This window comes from Electrophorus electricus, chromosome 21 (assembly GCF_013358815.1).
Source record: "Electrophorus electricus isolate fEleEle1 chromosome 21, fEleEle1.pri, whole genome shotgun sequence".
NCBI classification, from domain to species: domain Eukaryota; kingdom Metazoa; phylum Chordata; class Actinopteri; order Gymnotiformes; family Gymnotidae; genus Electrophorus; species Electrophorus electricus.
The window spans coordinates 11,204,049-11,219,447 of NC_049555.1; the positions used below are offsets into that span (position 1 = coordinate 11,204,049).

The 15,399-nt window shown below is 40.9% G+C and overlaps 1 protein-coding gene across 1 annotated transcript in view; it reads right to left on the reverse strand.

The window, feature by feature from the left end:
• Window positions 1-15,399, reverse strand: part of mybpc3 (myosin binding protein C3) — a 33,968-nt gene that overhangs the window by 14,484 nt on the left and 4,085 nt on the right. The window contains 22 exon segments of the mRNA XM_035521007.1: window positions 935-1,074; window positions 1,227-1,256; window positions 1,359-1,465; window positions 1,590-1,755; window positions 3,447-3,606; window positions 3,913-3,928; window positions 5,237-5,268; window positions 5,270-5,334; window positions 5,816-5,940; window positions 6,517-6,519; window positions 6,776-6,908; window positions 7,225-7,388; window positions 7,665-7,688; window positions 8,434-8,436; window positions 8,821-8,880; window positions 10,444-10,485; window positions 10,663-10,711; window positions 11,036-11,153; window positions 11,447-11,595; window positions 11,992-12,069; window positions 12,367-12,576; window positions 13,865-14,134. Coding sequence (XP_035376900.1) covers window positions 935-1,074; window positions 1,227-1,256; window positions 1,359-1,465; window positions 1,590-1,755; window positions 3,447-3,606; window positions 3,913-3,928; window positions 5,237-5,268; window positions 5,270-5,334; window positions 5,816-5,940; window positions 6,517-6,519; window positions 6,776-6,908; window positions 7,225-7,388; window positions 7,665-7,688; window positions 8,434-8,436; window positions 8,821-8,880; window positions 10,444-10,485; window positions 10,663-10,711; window positions 11,036-11,153; window positions 11,447-11,595; window positions 11,992-12,069; window positions 12,367-12,576; window positions 13,865-14,134 — 2,144 coding nt within the window.

The window sequence follows — 15,399 nt, forward strand, 5'->3', positions numbered from 1 at the left end:
TAATTACTATGAATGCTGTGTACATTCATTGAAAATCATATTAAATGGTTGTTATGTGTCACGTGACAAAGAGCGATTAACCAGGCTAAATCCCTTTAGCAATAACCAGGCCAAGTAGTATCACAATGCAAAGGCTACAGCTGCCAGAAGGCAATGAAAACAAAGGTCAGAAGGCATTGTCACAGCAGCACGGGGCACAGGCAGCGCACATAATGACGAGAGGTGGCGGCGATGTTATTGTTTTAAAGGCCAAAACTCACTTCACCATCCTTCAAAGTCCAGAGAAAGCTTGGCTCCTTTTTCCCTTCACCTGGTGCCATTTTAGATTTATCCTACACAAGCAGAACAGAGGCAGTGAGGCCTGACCAACCAGGTGAGAGGTCAAACTCCCACCGTCCTGCCTGAATACAAACCTCTCCATGAGCGACCATCTGTGACCAAGCGGGGACAGCAGCGGGGAGATACTCTTACCCACTTACCTGTCTGGGCTTGAGATCTAAACTGAGAAGCCCTCAATTTGTTTGATGAAAGTGGAGGAATTCCAGCGTGAATGCTTAAACAGCCGTGGGATTCAGTGTTAAAGCAGGGCTGTTCAGTTCCTCATCCCAGCATATGTTTTATTATATATTTAATTTTAAAAGAATCTTGTTACCCAACAGTAGTAGATTTAGAGTATACTGTAGAGTAAAGGGAGGTTTTAAAGCAGAGTGTAAATGAATAGAATAGAATAGAATAGAATAGTCAGCAGTGATGCATGAACAGCACTGAGTTAAATGTGTGTAAAACATAAAAATACTGCTTATTTTACCTTTAAGTAGCACACAAGTATCAAAGCAATCAGAATTTTTTTTACAAGATGAACAACTAAGTGACATACAATATACTGTATACAAAAATAAAACAATAATTCACTCATGCAAGATCCTCCTCCTACCTTCCCTGTCTTAGTCCAAACCACAGTGGGAGCGGGATCTCCAGTGATTGGCACGTCCAATCGCAGTTTGTTTCCAGCAACAACCAAAATGGTAGAATCTGCAGTTTGGCCTGTGTAGTCCAAGTGGATCTTGGGAGGGTCTGCGTATGGAAACCAGTGACAGAGTGGAATTCTAAGACATTCAGCCTTTAATGTTTGAAACAAGGATCTAAAAGGACTTTAATATGATACTGAATGTGACAGAAAAGAAGATGGATCTGATTACAAAATTAACAGCATTAATTCTCTTTACCTTGACGTGGGACATAATCAATCTTGACCTCTGTAAACAGGGATGAAAAAAGAGAATGGAATTAGAGAATGGAACGTTTGACAGACAGCAGAATAGTGAAGTCACTCTCTAAGGAACCTAAACCTTATGTACCCAGGAAGTTGAGTTTAGCAGAGAGGTTGAAAGCATAGCCTTCTGGAACAAAGGTGTAGTCTCCTTCATCATTTGGCCGCACATCATCAATTGTGAGTTTATGGATCCTAGAGGTATTAGGCAAGATTTGCAACCACAAATGCAACTTATTATAGACTACTATAAGTATATTATACTTGGGTCGTATGTCACCTTTTTTATTTAAAAATGCAGACAGGCACACACTCATACCGTCCGATGTGTGTGATGTGGGTCCTGGCATCAGGCTTCACTTCCACTCCGTTTTTGTACCAGATCCCTTTGACGTTCTCATCGGACACCTCGCACTTGAAGACTGCCTGGTCCTTGGCTTTCACTGTCAGGTCAGCAATGCTCTGGTACACCTCTAGCTCCTTCTCTAAAAGACAGAAGTTAAAGAGCACAGGCCTTTCAAATAAGTCACAGTATGAAACAGAAGTGTTTGTTTGCTGTGAAAAATGACTATTAAGATGAATTAGCAGTGTAATTTCCAGTTATACTGATTTTAAAAAAAATATTTGTTCACATTTTGGCTTCTGCCCTGGAGGAATCCTAAGGCCCAAATCTCTCTTTGAAATAACGAGTGAACTCGATTTAGATTTTTAGTTTCCAAAAAACATCTGTGTTCAACAGCATGGGCATATGATTAAGGGTAATCAGAATCATTTTAGTTTTGGCAAGAACAATAGCAACTACAACAACAGCAACAAAATTTAAAAGCAAGTTTCAGCTTTGCCATGCAAAAAACATCTAAGATAAATGTATCCAATCATATGCTAATACCACTGTCAGGCTGGTGTATGGGATTAGAAATCTGTTAAACAATGTTTGGAGGCTTAACCAAATTGTAGTGAGAGTTGGATGGCTGGATTAGACCCCCCCTGAGCCCAACAGTTAGGGCCAGTATAACGACAGCGGGCAGCCCTGGGGAGTGATGATCCTGCCTGCAGCCTGGCAGCTGTACAGTGCCACTGGGCAGCTGGTTATGCTTGGCAACTTTTCTGTTCGACTGGGTGCCCAGCTAAACCAAACTTGGCAGCACAGTGAGCCATGGCTCAAATTGCCTTTAAAAACACATGCAGGAGCTGGGACAAATGGATTTGTGTGAGAGACAGAGAGAGAAGGGAGAGAATCTATATATGCCAACGCATATATGTATAATTGTCCCATTTCCCAGAAGCATCATGTCACATGATGTCATTGATAGAGAACTAGAGTTTCTTTAATCCCTTTTTCTAATAGGTCAGCGGGAGGGATCAGATCAGCAGTCAAAGGCCAAACAAATGATCAGAAACTAAAGCAACTGCAGTGAAGAGGTGAGGCATTAAGATCCCGTCAAATATTGCAAGTCTGTCTTAGATACAGACAAAAGACAGAATGAGAATAAAGGGGCAGAGTGAGGCCATGGGAGGAAGAGGAAAGGAGGAATAGACAGGGTCACCTGCTCATTTTAAATACACAGGCCTTGCAGTCTAACAATAGCTGGCATCTGTGCATTGTGGACGCTGTAACCTTGTGCTATGAGGCTGTCAGCCATGTTTGCTGGGCTGACAACAGAGGCAATAGTTTGAGTGATGGGGCCACAAAGAGACGAAGTTGAAAGGAGATAGCAGGGAGTGAAAAATGCCCAGTGGAACTGGGGGGGTTATTCTGGACTGCAAGTTTGGTTGAAGGATGACGGTGGGTCTCCTTGACTGATGCATGGCTTGTCATGCCACCATGCTGACTGACAAATGGGTTGAAGGGGTCTTTAAACTCAAACCCTTCAGAGAAAAGGAAGATTTCAATAACAATATGCAAGCCCTAATCCAGCCTACCAATACTTAATCTTCAAAATAAAGTACTATGTTCAGTATTTAAATGTGTTTTGCATACCAACATACATTACTAAATATCACACAGTTCTGTACTGCATTGTCCAAAACAGCCAAGGCTATATTAGTATTGCAAACATGATCCCAGTCACTTTTATTATACAAAAAGTGACCGATGGCAGTGATATTATGTGCAGCACTTAAAAGTAGTTTGAAGGCTACTGCACAAAGCCTGGGGCTAAAGTAAACCACTTACCCTGTACCATCAGCTCAGCCACAGACTGGCCTCCATTGGTCTTCACGCGATAGTGGCCACAGTCCTCCTTAGAGACCTCATTGATGATCAGCATGTGCTTGCAACCATCCTTCTTGAAGCGATACTTGAAGGATTCATCACGTGTGAGCTCCACTCCATCCTTCTCCCTGAAAAATTCATATTCTATTAAAAGCAGAAAAGCTACACTCACCTGAGCTCTGTTTTCCAAAATCAACATAGGCTCATATCACTTTCAGTAGAAATGGGCTTCTAGAGGGACTGTTTGGTGCATAAAATGAAGCAACCAAGCAATATTTAAGATAATGTCTTATACTTGACCAGAGCTCAGAGAAATATCGCTCTCAAGGGGGTTATTTTCAAAGTTTTATTGGTTCTACAACTATCAGTAGATTCTAATAATAATTAGAATAATTATTCTTAATTAATAATTGTGTTAAATTTGTGCTGAAAGCCAGGTAATACTTGGCCTGATATAGTTACATTAACTGCCATTAAACATTAACATTAATATGAATCCTTATTTATGAGCACTCCTAAACAGTTACCATGACTGGGTTCATAGGAATAGTTGGGGGGGGGGGGGGGGGGGGGTTGTAGACACGTGCCCATACCAATCATTCTGACTCACACTACTCATAACTCATTTAATGCACCAAAAATAAATAAATAAATAAATAAAAATTTGAAATGAAACCACTGGCTGGATGAATCAAATGAATGTTCAATCACATGTCTGAACTATGCGGTCATGTCAGCAACTAGGCATGGATGAAAACCTCATGACAACTCATCCATAAGTGTATATCTTATTAACGCCCATGCGTCATTATCATTGTCAAATAAAAAGCCACACGATTGAACCCAGTCACAAAAAGCTTGTCATGTGACTGCAGTGACCTTGGTCATTCATTATATATCCAATCTTTCTACCAGCGTCTGTTATTCCATTTGGGAATATGAACAAAACGTCCTCAAGAAATGTTTAGTCTCTGTCAGGTTCCGGCTAAGGCATCCAGAATCTTCCTCCATGGAGCGTTTGAGACTAAGTGCCGTGAACTGCTGGTGACTTTCTTATTTCAGCAGAGGACACTGCAGAAGCGCTAAAAGGCTAGCGTGACCTTTTCCTAACGTTGATCATTTACGGATCTGCCGCGTGACACACGACCTTGGATGTGGCTCAGACGGTGCTAGGGCTCATGCACCCGCATGCTCTCACGCACACGTGCGCGTTTCCCCCTCCATCACCCAAGCGGAATCTGTCAAGTCCAGCCAACAAGGAACATGCATGCCATCTACTGGACATTTCAGGAATGTCACACCTCTAACGCGCTTCTGATGACACATTGTTCAAATTAAATACATTTCTTCTGTCGTCTTTTTATGGCTTTGTAGGGGTAGTATAGTGTTATTTAGCCACCCTAATCAATGTAGTCTGAAGTCTGTTTGCCCTTGTGTATTTATCTTAATTTTGTTGTGTTTGTAGAAATACTTTTTTTTTTTTTTTGATTGATCTTGCCCACGTATTCCCATACAAAACGAACATTTTGTTTTTGTGCATTCGTGTGTGTATGCTGCTTGGTGGATCAGATTTATTCAGGATAAATATTACCAGTTTGGATTTAATTCATCCAAATAATATATTTTTTTAATAATCAAGAGAAGTTTAAATTTAAAAACTAAAAGAGCCAAAAAATAATAATAATCATTTCATTTATACTGTGTGTTAGTTTGTATTGAAAGTATAACGGATAACATTCTTACCATTTGACCTGGCTCCTTCCTCTGACACCTCACACTCAAACCTCAACTCGATCTCCCTTCATTGCCATCTGATCCTCAAGATTACGTACAATCACAACAGGAGGCTCTGTGTGTGCATGTGTGTGTGAGTGTGTGTGAGAGAGTAATTATTAAGTTAAATAATAATAAAAATAATGGAAAATTAGTATTAGTTTATAATAAAATAATATTTTATTATTACTAATAACATTAACACTGAAACTTTACAAATGGTACAGCACACAGTTTTGTCTTTCTCATTCAACTGACAAGTACCACTTTACAAGAAGACTGCCATTATAAAGCAGTTATGAATTAATTAAAAAAAGTCAACAGTGCTTGCCAAATAGTGAGCCCTTATTTATCTATAGCTACTGCCTCAGAACTTGCACTTGCTAGCTACCTAGCTTGCTTTGTCTTCTCCATCTGTCAACTTCATCAGATAATTAAAAAGTTACTACAATTGAGCCACCAACAGGATGTAATACTAGTCAGAAATAGCTGTTTGGCCTGTATTAACATATAAAATTACTACATTCACATTCTGCTGCTGTGAAGAGAAGATTTACCTTTAACGAAGAGCTCTGTGAAGCTCTTCTCGTCGCCCACTACACAGGTGTAGGCGGCATCATCCGACAGAGAGCAGTTGTTGATGGTGAGGAAGCGTTTGTTGCCTATGCTCTCAAAGATGTACCTGGTGGCCGAGGGAAAAAGACCCCAGGGGTATGTTCCATTTTGCACAGATAAGAGCATTTTGGCCTACATTACAAATGTGCACACCACTGACTAAATTTACTTAAAGAGAATACCAGTCCATTATCAACTTTAAATAACTAATATAAAAGCATATTATGTAATTCATTTAAATGGTTTAAATTCCAGGTATTGGTATTGTGATTTCTCCAATTACTAGTGATGATAGATAGATAGATAGATAGATAGATAGATAGATAGATAGATAGATAGATAGATAGATAGATAGATAGATAGATAGATAGATAGATAGATAGATAGATAGATAGATAGATAGAGAGATAGAGAGATAGATAGATAGATAGATAGATAGATAGATAGATAGACAGACAGACAGACAGACAGAGAGACAGACAGAACACCAGTGTAACGCAGGGCTAGTGCAATCCACAATGTGCACAATGCTTAACTACACCAAGATATTGAGAAGATATTGACAAGCCCTTGGAGAGCTCATCACACTTGCTGCATGTGCATGACTTGTTCTGTCATGCACAGATTAGTGCCACCCACTCACTTGCTAAGGGTTTTTGTTGAGGGGACAGTGGAGATGTGCGTTCATCCACAAACCCAGAGCACCATGTGGAGGCAGGAGACAAGGAAAGAGAGGAGCTGTTATTCCCATGTTTAATTTCAGTTTAACATATACATGAAACCTTTTGTGACTGATAGAGGTATATGAGTCTATTTTCATCTGGTTGTGCATTCACATGCATTTTCACACTTGGAGTGAAATATTGCTCAGGAGAGCTGCAAGTTCGGAAGTCTTTTCTGACCTTCCAGTTTTTTGGATCTCCTGTCCATTTTTCAGCCATTTCACCTCCGCATCAGGATTGGCCACTTCGATCTGCAGCTTGATCTTGTGCCCCTTTTCGATTTGGTAGGCCGGATCCAACTTCTTGAGGAAAGCTTGAAGAAGGAGATAATCGTAATCGTGAACGCTGGAGCAAACCTAGTGACTCATAGGGTTAGGATCTGAGAAATGCTTTGAGAGCTGAATACTTTACATATAAAATGTGCTATTAAGTATGATAGAAATAGAAGGGCTTAGTTCTTATTCTGCGAATGGACTGATTTCCAGTTTCATGGCTGAGAAAAGGTGCCTTGTAAACCTTCCAAACAGGAAGCTAAATTCATCTTCAGTTCAGAGAAGATGTGTATACCTAGCGTATGAGAGATGTAAAGAGGGTCACCCAGCTTGAGAACCTGAGAGCCCTACACCAACCTGCACTCTTCTTCTCTTCCTTCTTCATCTTCTTCAGTCGCTTAAGCATGCCCCGCAGGTCCGTGATGCCGTACTGGAAAGCGATCTTCTCATACTCGGAGGGGGGAGCTTTGTGGAGGATCTCCCACACGTCCACCTCGGGCTCAGTGTTCGTCTGGACCATGCTGGAGTCGGAGAGCATTGGGGACAGACGTTATCGGGCGCACGTTCACACATTCAGTCCACGTCACAAACATGCTGCCTTATATACGCATATACATATACAAGTCAAGTACTCTGTTGTTTGCCAAGTACAGAATGCTTTAGATTCAAAGTTACGGACTTCTGCTTTCAGCACCACGGTTAGAAACATGGTTAACACATGTTAGCTGTTGGCACAAGAGTCAACTAGCAATCACAGATGAGAGAAACACAGTAAATAAATAGAAATGAACCCTTACCGTTGGCCACTTTTTAAGAAACTGCTGCACTTATTCAGAAGCAGAGTCCAAGGCATGACAGGACAAACCACAGCAGGTTAATGCACACAGTTCAACATTCAGGCCACCACTAGAGCAGGACACTACTTAGCACATCCGCTCGAACATGCCAAGAAATTAGGAGAATGTTCACATGTCTGATTGGCTAGTTTCCAGACCCAAATTAAGCTTAGTGCTGATATTGGGAGTGTCATATCATTACTGTCATATCGGCACAAAAATTCTTAGCAGTATAGACAACAGAACATATCTGTGTATGTAAAGTTACATTAAACATTTCTGTGTATGAATTCAGAAGACGTAAAACATTTTTGAGTGTTACACTTTTGTGCATTTCTGTGGGATCCAGAGATATTCAAAGAAGAATATACTCCTGTCTCTGTGCACATTAGTTCATGGCAGAAGTTCAACAGAAACTGTGCGAATAATAGGATCTATCTGTGCCAGTGAAGAATGAGTGGTCTGACAATGATAAATAATTTGACATTATTTATGCAAAGTGAACTTAATTTTGAAATGTATTTTACTAAAATTGCATGTGTAAATTATATTTGCCAGTGGTGTGTACAAGCAATGATGCCCCCTACAGTACTGGAAGACTGAGAATTGTGACATGTGAGATTTGAGAAATGGTTAGAAGATGCAGCATAGATCAAAAAAGTGTGACGCTTAAACAGCATGCCACATGCAAATGGGAGAAACCAGACATGCGTCCAGGTTGTACACTTACTCTCTGTGGAGAAGAGATGTCACACACAAAGTGGAGAGGAGACAGCAACAAGAACAACAACATATATGACACATCAGTCTCCTCTGACCGCAACCTTATTCATATATTCCAAATCATGTGTACAGACATAGCACTTTCTGCAACACATTATCACAGACATTTAATTATATCATTTATCCTTTACCATTGCCAATTATGGGGCAAAGAATGTCATTGTGGGTGATAAGTGTGAAACATGACTGGGTTCATGCAAAGAAAAAGCATCAGGTCCCAGTTCACACTTAAGGGAAGTGTGTCTCAGGGCACTCCATGTGCACATCGGTTTTTCCTTTAATGTGGTGCATGAGAGTTGGGCCAGTAAGGCTATGTGTGACCCTGTGTACTCACCTCTTTTTAAGTAAACCACTGAAGTCCAGCTCTCCGGAGTCATCACCTGCATCTGTGCTACTGCATAGAGGAGGGAGCACCAGCCACAAAACCAGTGAGCACAGATACAGTGTCAGAAAGCTTCGGCTCAGACTCCAACCTCCAGCCACAGTGCTCAGGTGCCATTTTAACAACATCAGTGTGAAATCTGGTGTAACACACTGTATGATGATCATACAAGATGGAAACTGGTAATAAAGAGTGCAGCAGACACAGTAACAAGTTGTTACAGTGTTTTCTTACCATACATTACAGACACATATACTGATGTATGGAAGCCCACACAAATGATTAGTCTTTTTTGTATCTTCTGTTTTGTTACTGACTTGGGGCTCTGTCTCTGTCTGTGTGTGTGTGTGTGTGTGTGTGTGTGTGTGTGTGTGTGTGTGTGTGTGTGTGTGTGTGTGTGTGTGTGTGTGTGTGTGTGTGTGTGTGTGTGTGTGTGTTGAGCATGTGCTATTTGAAAGAGCTCTGTGTTGGTAGACGTCAACAGTGAGGGCTTTAAACCTCAACACGGATGAGAGGAAGGGAGTCACTTATAAAATCCGTACTGGGCTCGAGCCCAAATGAATGGCTCGACTGGCACGTGAGTTATTGCAAAGCAGTGAGCGTTAAACTCCACTTGGAGCCATCTCCCTGATCCCAGGAGGCTATTGGGATTTGGAGGGACAATATAAAAATGAGTTCTGGCCACTTTCCAAAGCACACATCCGCTCCCTTGAAGAGCATGTGTGTCTTAAAGCACTTTGTTATGGAGATTAAGTGCTTCATCGTTCGTGAGACAGTGAGAGGAAATAACATGCTGAGAAGAAGAGTGCATTTGTGCAAGTGACTCCACTGATTTTGACAAGGTATCAGCCACAGGGAATAGATGGGAATGTTGAATAGGAGACCATCCAAATTTAATTTCAGATGTGGGTGAAAAATTTACTCACAGCTAAAGATCTAACATTAACTCCCAGTATTAAATAACTGACCAGAACCAATGCTGTTCTGTGTTCATTTGGACATCTAAGTATCTGGGACTTGCACTTGACCAAAAACCAGTGGATAGGGAAACCATATTCAATTCATATTCAAACCAAGATCTGACACTTCATAAAGGCCAATAAGGAGGGCTGAAAGATAGGAGATTTTATTTATATATATATATATATATATATATATATATATATATATATATATATATATATAGAGAGAGAGAGAGGAGAGAGAGAGAGAGAGAGAGAGAGAGAAAAGGAGTGAGACATACAAGTACAGAGACAGGGAGAGAGTGATAGAGAGAAATTTAAGACAAGGCTGGAAGTTTCATCATTCTGAGAGAGTGACTCACAAAGGAACCTCCATCAGTTACATGAGTCAGCCTTATTAAACGCTCCCGGACAGGGAGAGGGAAGGGAAGACCAGGCGTAAAGAAGAAAGAGGCAAATGAGAATGGAAGACAAAACGGCAGAGTGATAAGAGACGATGGTGTGATAGAGGTAAAAAAACGCCCTCCTTTTGGCAAGAAATCAATTGATTATCTCATGACCTTATATGCTTGAATATGCCCAGTGTCACTGCAGCAAATTCCACTAATGCTACCTGCCATGTCCTGACATCTTCTTACTGCCTGCAGACACGCTCCTGATTAGGATGTCCAATTAACATTGACATTATTAAACACGGACTTCCACGCCATGTAATACTTTACACAAGACCAGAGCACATACTGACATGGCTGTATATACGGTAACATGAACAGATACAAAAATGCTTATCAGTGACTTATCAAATCAGAGCTGTAGGGCGGTAAACACTCACGTGCGTCTGAAAGCTGTGCGAATATCAAACCCATCCGCTGTTCGGGCATCTTGATGAAAAAAGACAGCAATCAGCTAACTGTATCTCTGGGACATGCAGGATACATAAAAGTCACTTACATAGTAAATTGATAACAAAATAACTAATAGAATTTTTAATCACTTGTGACTGCTTTTACTGTAGCTGCGTAACCAATGCACTTAGAAAGAATTCAGTGATGTGTTGCTCCCTTCTATGAAGCCTCAGTTGCCTTTCATTTAGTATTTACTCTCTGTTGATTATCACTTGGTTTAATAGATATGATTCTTAGTTTAATATGATTTAGTTTCATACGATTTTTTGAGTGATATAATGATGCCATAGCTGCACTCACCGTGTACAATCAGATCAAAATTGCAGCTGTCAAACTTGTCTCTGGATGTTACCTCGCACCGGTACGCTCCAGCAAAGTTAGGCTTGGCACCAATGATGTGCATCTCGAAGGTATAGACCTGCAAAATCACAGTGGGGCCGTGTACTGGTTGGGCTTAAATGCAGCTAGTCCATTATTTAATTTTGTTGTCATCACAATAACATGTCTTTACAATCATAACATGAAACATTTTCACTCTGAAATGACAATGCAGCTACTGTCAGGTGCACCTTTATTTCCGTTTACTGCAACTTATTCAAGATGCCTTTAGATATACTTTATCTTAGTCATGTTTTACGCAGACATTTTTAACATTTTTCGATCATTATTTTAGCCTGTAAGTAGGCCGTCTTTCGCCACGCAGGTGGAGACCTTGGAGTTGCGGTCATAGAGCTCCTTCAGCTGCAGGTGCTTTCCTGACTTGCTGGCCAGGTCCATCCACTTGCCTTTAAACCAGCGGACTGTGGGTTTCTTCAGCAGGGACTCAGCACACACCTTCGCCACAAATGTGATGTTCTCTCCTGCCAGGAAGAAAGAGCTCATGCTATTCAGGCTGTGACCTGCCACATGGTTTGTCAAGACTTTTAAATACCAAATGGTCTGCTGTGTTAAAAAATTAGCAGTTTTGAACAGGGGATAAAACAGATGCCATAACACATTGCAAAGTACTGTACACCTACTAAGTAACAATATGCAACAACACATTGACACTTTGTGCTCATATAATGGAAGACCGAGTATCACTGTGTAAAAAATGACAGAGGAAGTACAAGGTATCATAGCCTTGTTGCCCTATTACCCATTATGTTCAATTGTAATTAATGATATAGTTGCCATTACATAGTGTAATGTAAATTATTACCAATAAAACTGTACAAAGAACGATACAGTATTTGTGGAGTCCAAACACCACTCACCCGTATTCACCTCTCCACTCTGAGGCTTGTCTGTGAAAAGTCCTGTCAGATCCTGCCGAGTGTCAGAATGATGGCTTTCTGGAAGGATATGAGGAACGAGCATGTGGAAGCCCAGACATAGAGAGCATCAAAAATCACATAAAAACAAGTAACATTTGAGAAGCTTGAGTGAAGATGAGTAAGGTGTAGTCAAATTGTTTTAATTCAATCAATTTGTTTTAATACCTTTGCCATAGCCCCTTAAATGCACAAATGTACATGAATGTATTTACAAATGTGCACCGTTTGAGTATAGTCATCCAGATATGTAATAGTAGTAATAACACAATAAGAGTAATGAGGCTTGATTAGTTCAAGAAGAGGAAACTGGTATACCATCATGAGCTCCAGGGTCTGGGGCATGGCCGTTGGCATCTGAAGCTTTGGCCGGTACTGCTGGAGACCCAGCAGGATGCTCAGTGGCTGGAGGGGTGACTGATGGAGCACCAACAGGGGGCGCTGCATCTGTCGGGGACTCTACAGCAGCCGGAGCAGCAGGCTGTGCCTTGGCTGGTGCCTTGGCTGGTGCCTTGGCTGGTGCCTTGGCTGTAAAACGTTAGAGGGAATGTCACACTGTGCTCAGTTAGTGTCGGCTTTTCTTAAGCACTGCGTGCAGTGCGACACTGGTGCTTAAGACACAAGAGAATGAATTCTCTGCCTGCATTATAAATGTAAACAGGTTTAAAGAATAAAAATAAATAAATAAAGGAACTGATAACTTCAATACGTTTATTTAAGTTTGCTGTTCTTAAGCATGAATTTAATGCAACTAAAACGTATTTACATCACTATAAAGATATGTCTGAATAATATGTTGAATGATTGATTCAGGCTTTTAAGAAATCCTCAGCCAATGTTTACAAGGAGGATAAATGGGACTAGAACTAGAGGCTACTGTGTCCAATGGAAACATGGTCCCTTCCAGCACACACACATATAGACATAAAAAATCTGTCTTTGAATTTCAGGCTTTAAACACTATACTCTATTGTCTCTGCTATTACACTCTAGGCACTATGCACCTAAATGACTAAACTGTCAGTCAGAAATGGACTGGTAAGTAAACCATACCACAGCTGCTAAGTTTGATATGACCGTTAAATAAAGCCCAAGTATTTATTCCTCAAATATGTCAACAGTGTTTTGTACTCTTTGGCTATCAGTTTTTCCACAAACACTCTCTTCATGCTGTTGAGTGCCTCTCAGGAAAGTAATCTCCAGAACTAGAGGTCAAGGTCATCAGTGGCTGTAGTGGTATTCATAGTTTACGTCAGTGGAAGCCTTCTTCCAAAGTTGAGTGCTGACCTATTGCTTTTTGGTTTTTGAAATCAGCTTTAAAGGGATTTAATCTTAATCAGAAATTAGGAAGAGCAGGTGCCAAGTTTAAAGCCCAGTACCAGATTACCATATAGGTAGAGTAGGCACCACCCTATGGGCCCTGTGCCTTTTAGGGGCCCCATGGCAATGGATTTTTTTAAAAATGTATTAGGAGGAAACTTGCGAGGGGGACCCAAAGATTTTGACTGTATAGCGGCCTTCACAGGGTTTAATTTGGCACTGGTAAAGGCCCAATTCATAACGTGATGAAAACCCAAAAAACTGATATACTGCCAGTTCAGACTGTGTAAATTTTCCATGCAAACTAAGCAGCGGTGTTATGTGGAGCAAGTGAATACACACTGATACAGTCACGGTGCTTTGTGATTGTTAAAAGTCAAGAAGTGGAATGATCAAACATTGCAGCAATGGTACAAAAGTCAGCAAATGTGACAGAAGCCATGGTCAGATGCAAAAATGAGTGCAAGCATGAAGCACTGTCCCAAAATGAACCCACCTTCTGCGTCTCTGATCTTAAGCTCAAATTTAACTTTCGAGGTCCCAGCAATAACAGCATATTCTGCCACATCTTCTGGGCCGGCATTGTTTATGGTGAGCGAGTGCTTGTTGCCCTCTGCGATTATTGTGTATTTGTCACTGACTGTGATGTCCTTCGCATCCCGTTGCCATCTTACTTTAGCATCTGCCTTCTCTGTCTCTGCTTCAAAGATTACCACAGCCCTTAGCTCAGCAGTCTGACTTTTGGGTTTCTTGCTGAAGGATGATACTGAGAAAGACAAGGATAGTGAGGGAAAATGTGGAAACCTAAGTTGCATCACATGTACTTGTCCATACCAGGGCAAGTGCCAGGCCTTTCAAAGCAGGAATGGCTCCCTGAACAAGGGATCAACACTAGCAAACCAACGGTTGTGGTCACTAATCCATGCTCGGCGCCTGGAACTTGACCACGCATATCCATGACCAGAGAAAAGCATACATCAGAATGAGAGGGAGTACTTAATGGCCCCTCTGTGATTAAATAAAGTTTCAAGAGGATTAAATGGACATTTGAGCAGCAACCTTAATCACAAACCTTAAATGTGCTGAGTTCTTTACTGCTAATTCTAATTTAGAGCCATTAAGTCTATTGCTTACAGAGTCCAAAACGCAAGCAATATTTTGTCACTTTGGATGTTTGAGATGGTTCATTCAACTTTTATGTCCAGTGCATCCATTCAAATTGAAACAGCACACATAACAATGCTTGTATTGTTGTTAGTCCCAGTGCTCCTAACGCAGTGTAAGATGGTATTTGGACCTGGTATTTGGCGTTTCTTATTTTCAAGAGCGAGCCCAGAATCTGTTCTGTCACCAGGCTACTGGAATGCAAAGCAAGCCACTTCTCTATCAGCTTTAAGTTTAAAAAATTACATGGAAAAAATAACAGGGACAGGGACTTTCAAGCAAATGCTTTCTGTAACTGCTGGTCATTCCTGCACAGCAAAACTCATACAAATCTCTTTCACTTTCTATATAATTTTGGGATGTCGTGCTGGTTCAGATCCTGCAGCAGCATTTCAGAACTCTGTCCTGCATAACCACATACAAAGTCAGGACTCGCCATTCAAAAATACAGTATTTTTTTCTGTTTGAGGAGCCCTGTTGTTGATTCACTGTTTTCTGAGTTATTGCCATGTTGCATGAACCAGCCGCTTTTGCATCTTAGATCACAGATATAATGACATTTGGCTGTACAATTTCTCTATACACGTTGGAATTTATTGGTATCTTGATGACTACAAGCCATCCAGCAGCACACCATTATATTCGGCCGATCACGCTTCACAGCTGGGATGAGATTTTGATGTTTGGTAGTTTACAGCACTTAATATGCAGTGTCTCCAAATATAATGTGGTGTATATTTACCAGAATTCTCTAGAGACTTTTGCTACCTGTTCAAGGATTCCAAAACATCCATGTGCATTGATCTTTGCAGGATGCCGAGTCTCAGGTAGAATAGCAACAGTGCTGAATTTCTCCCTTTTGCATCT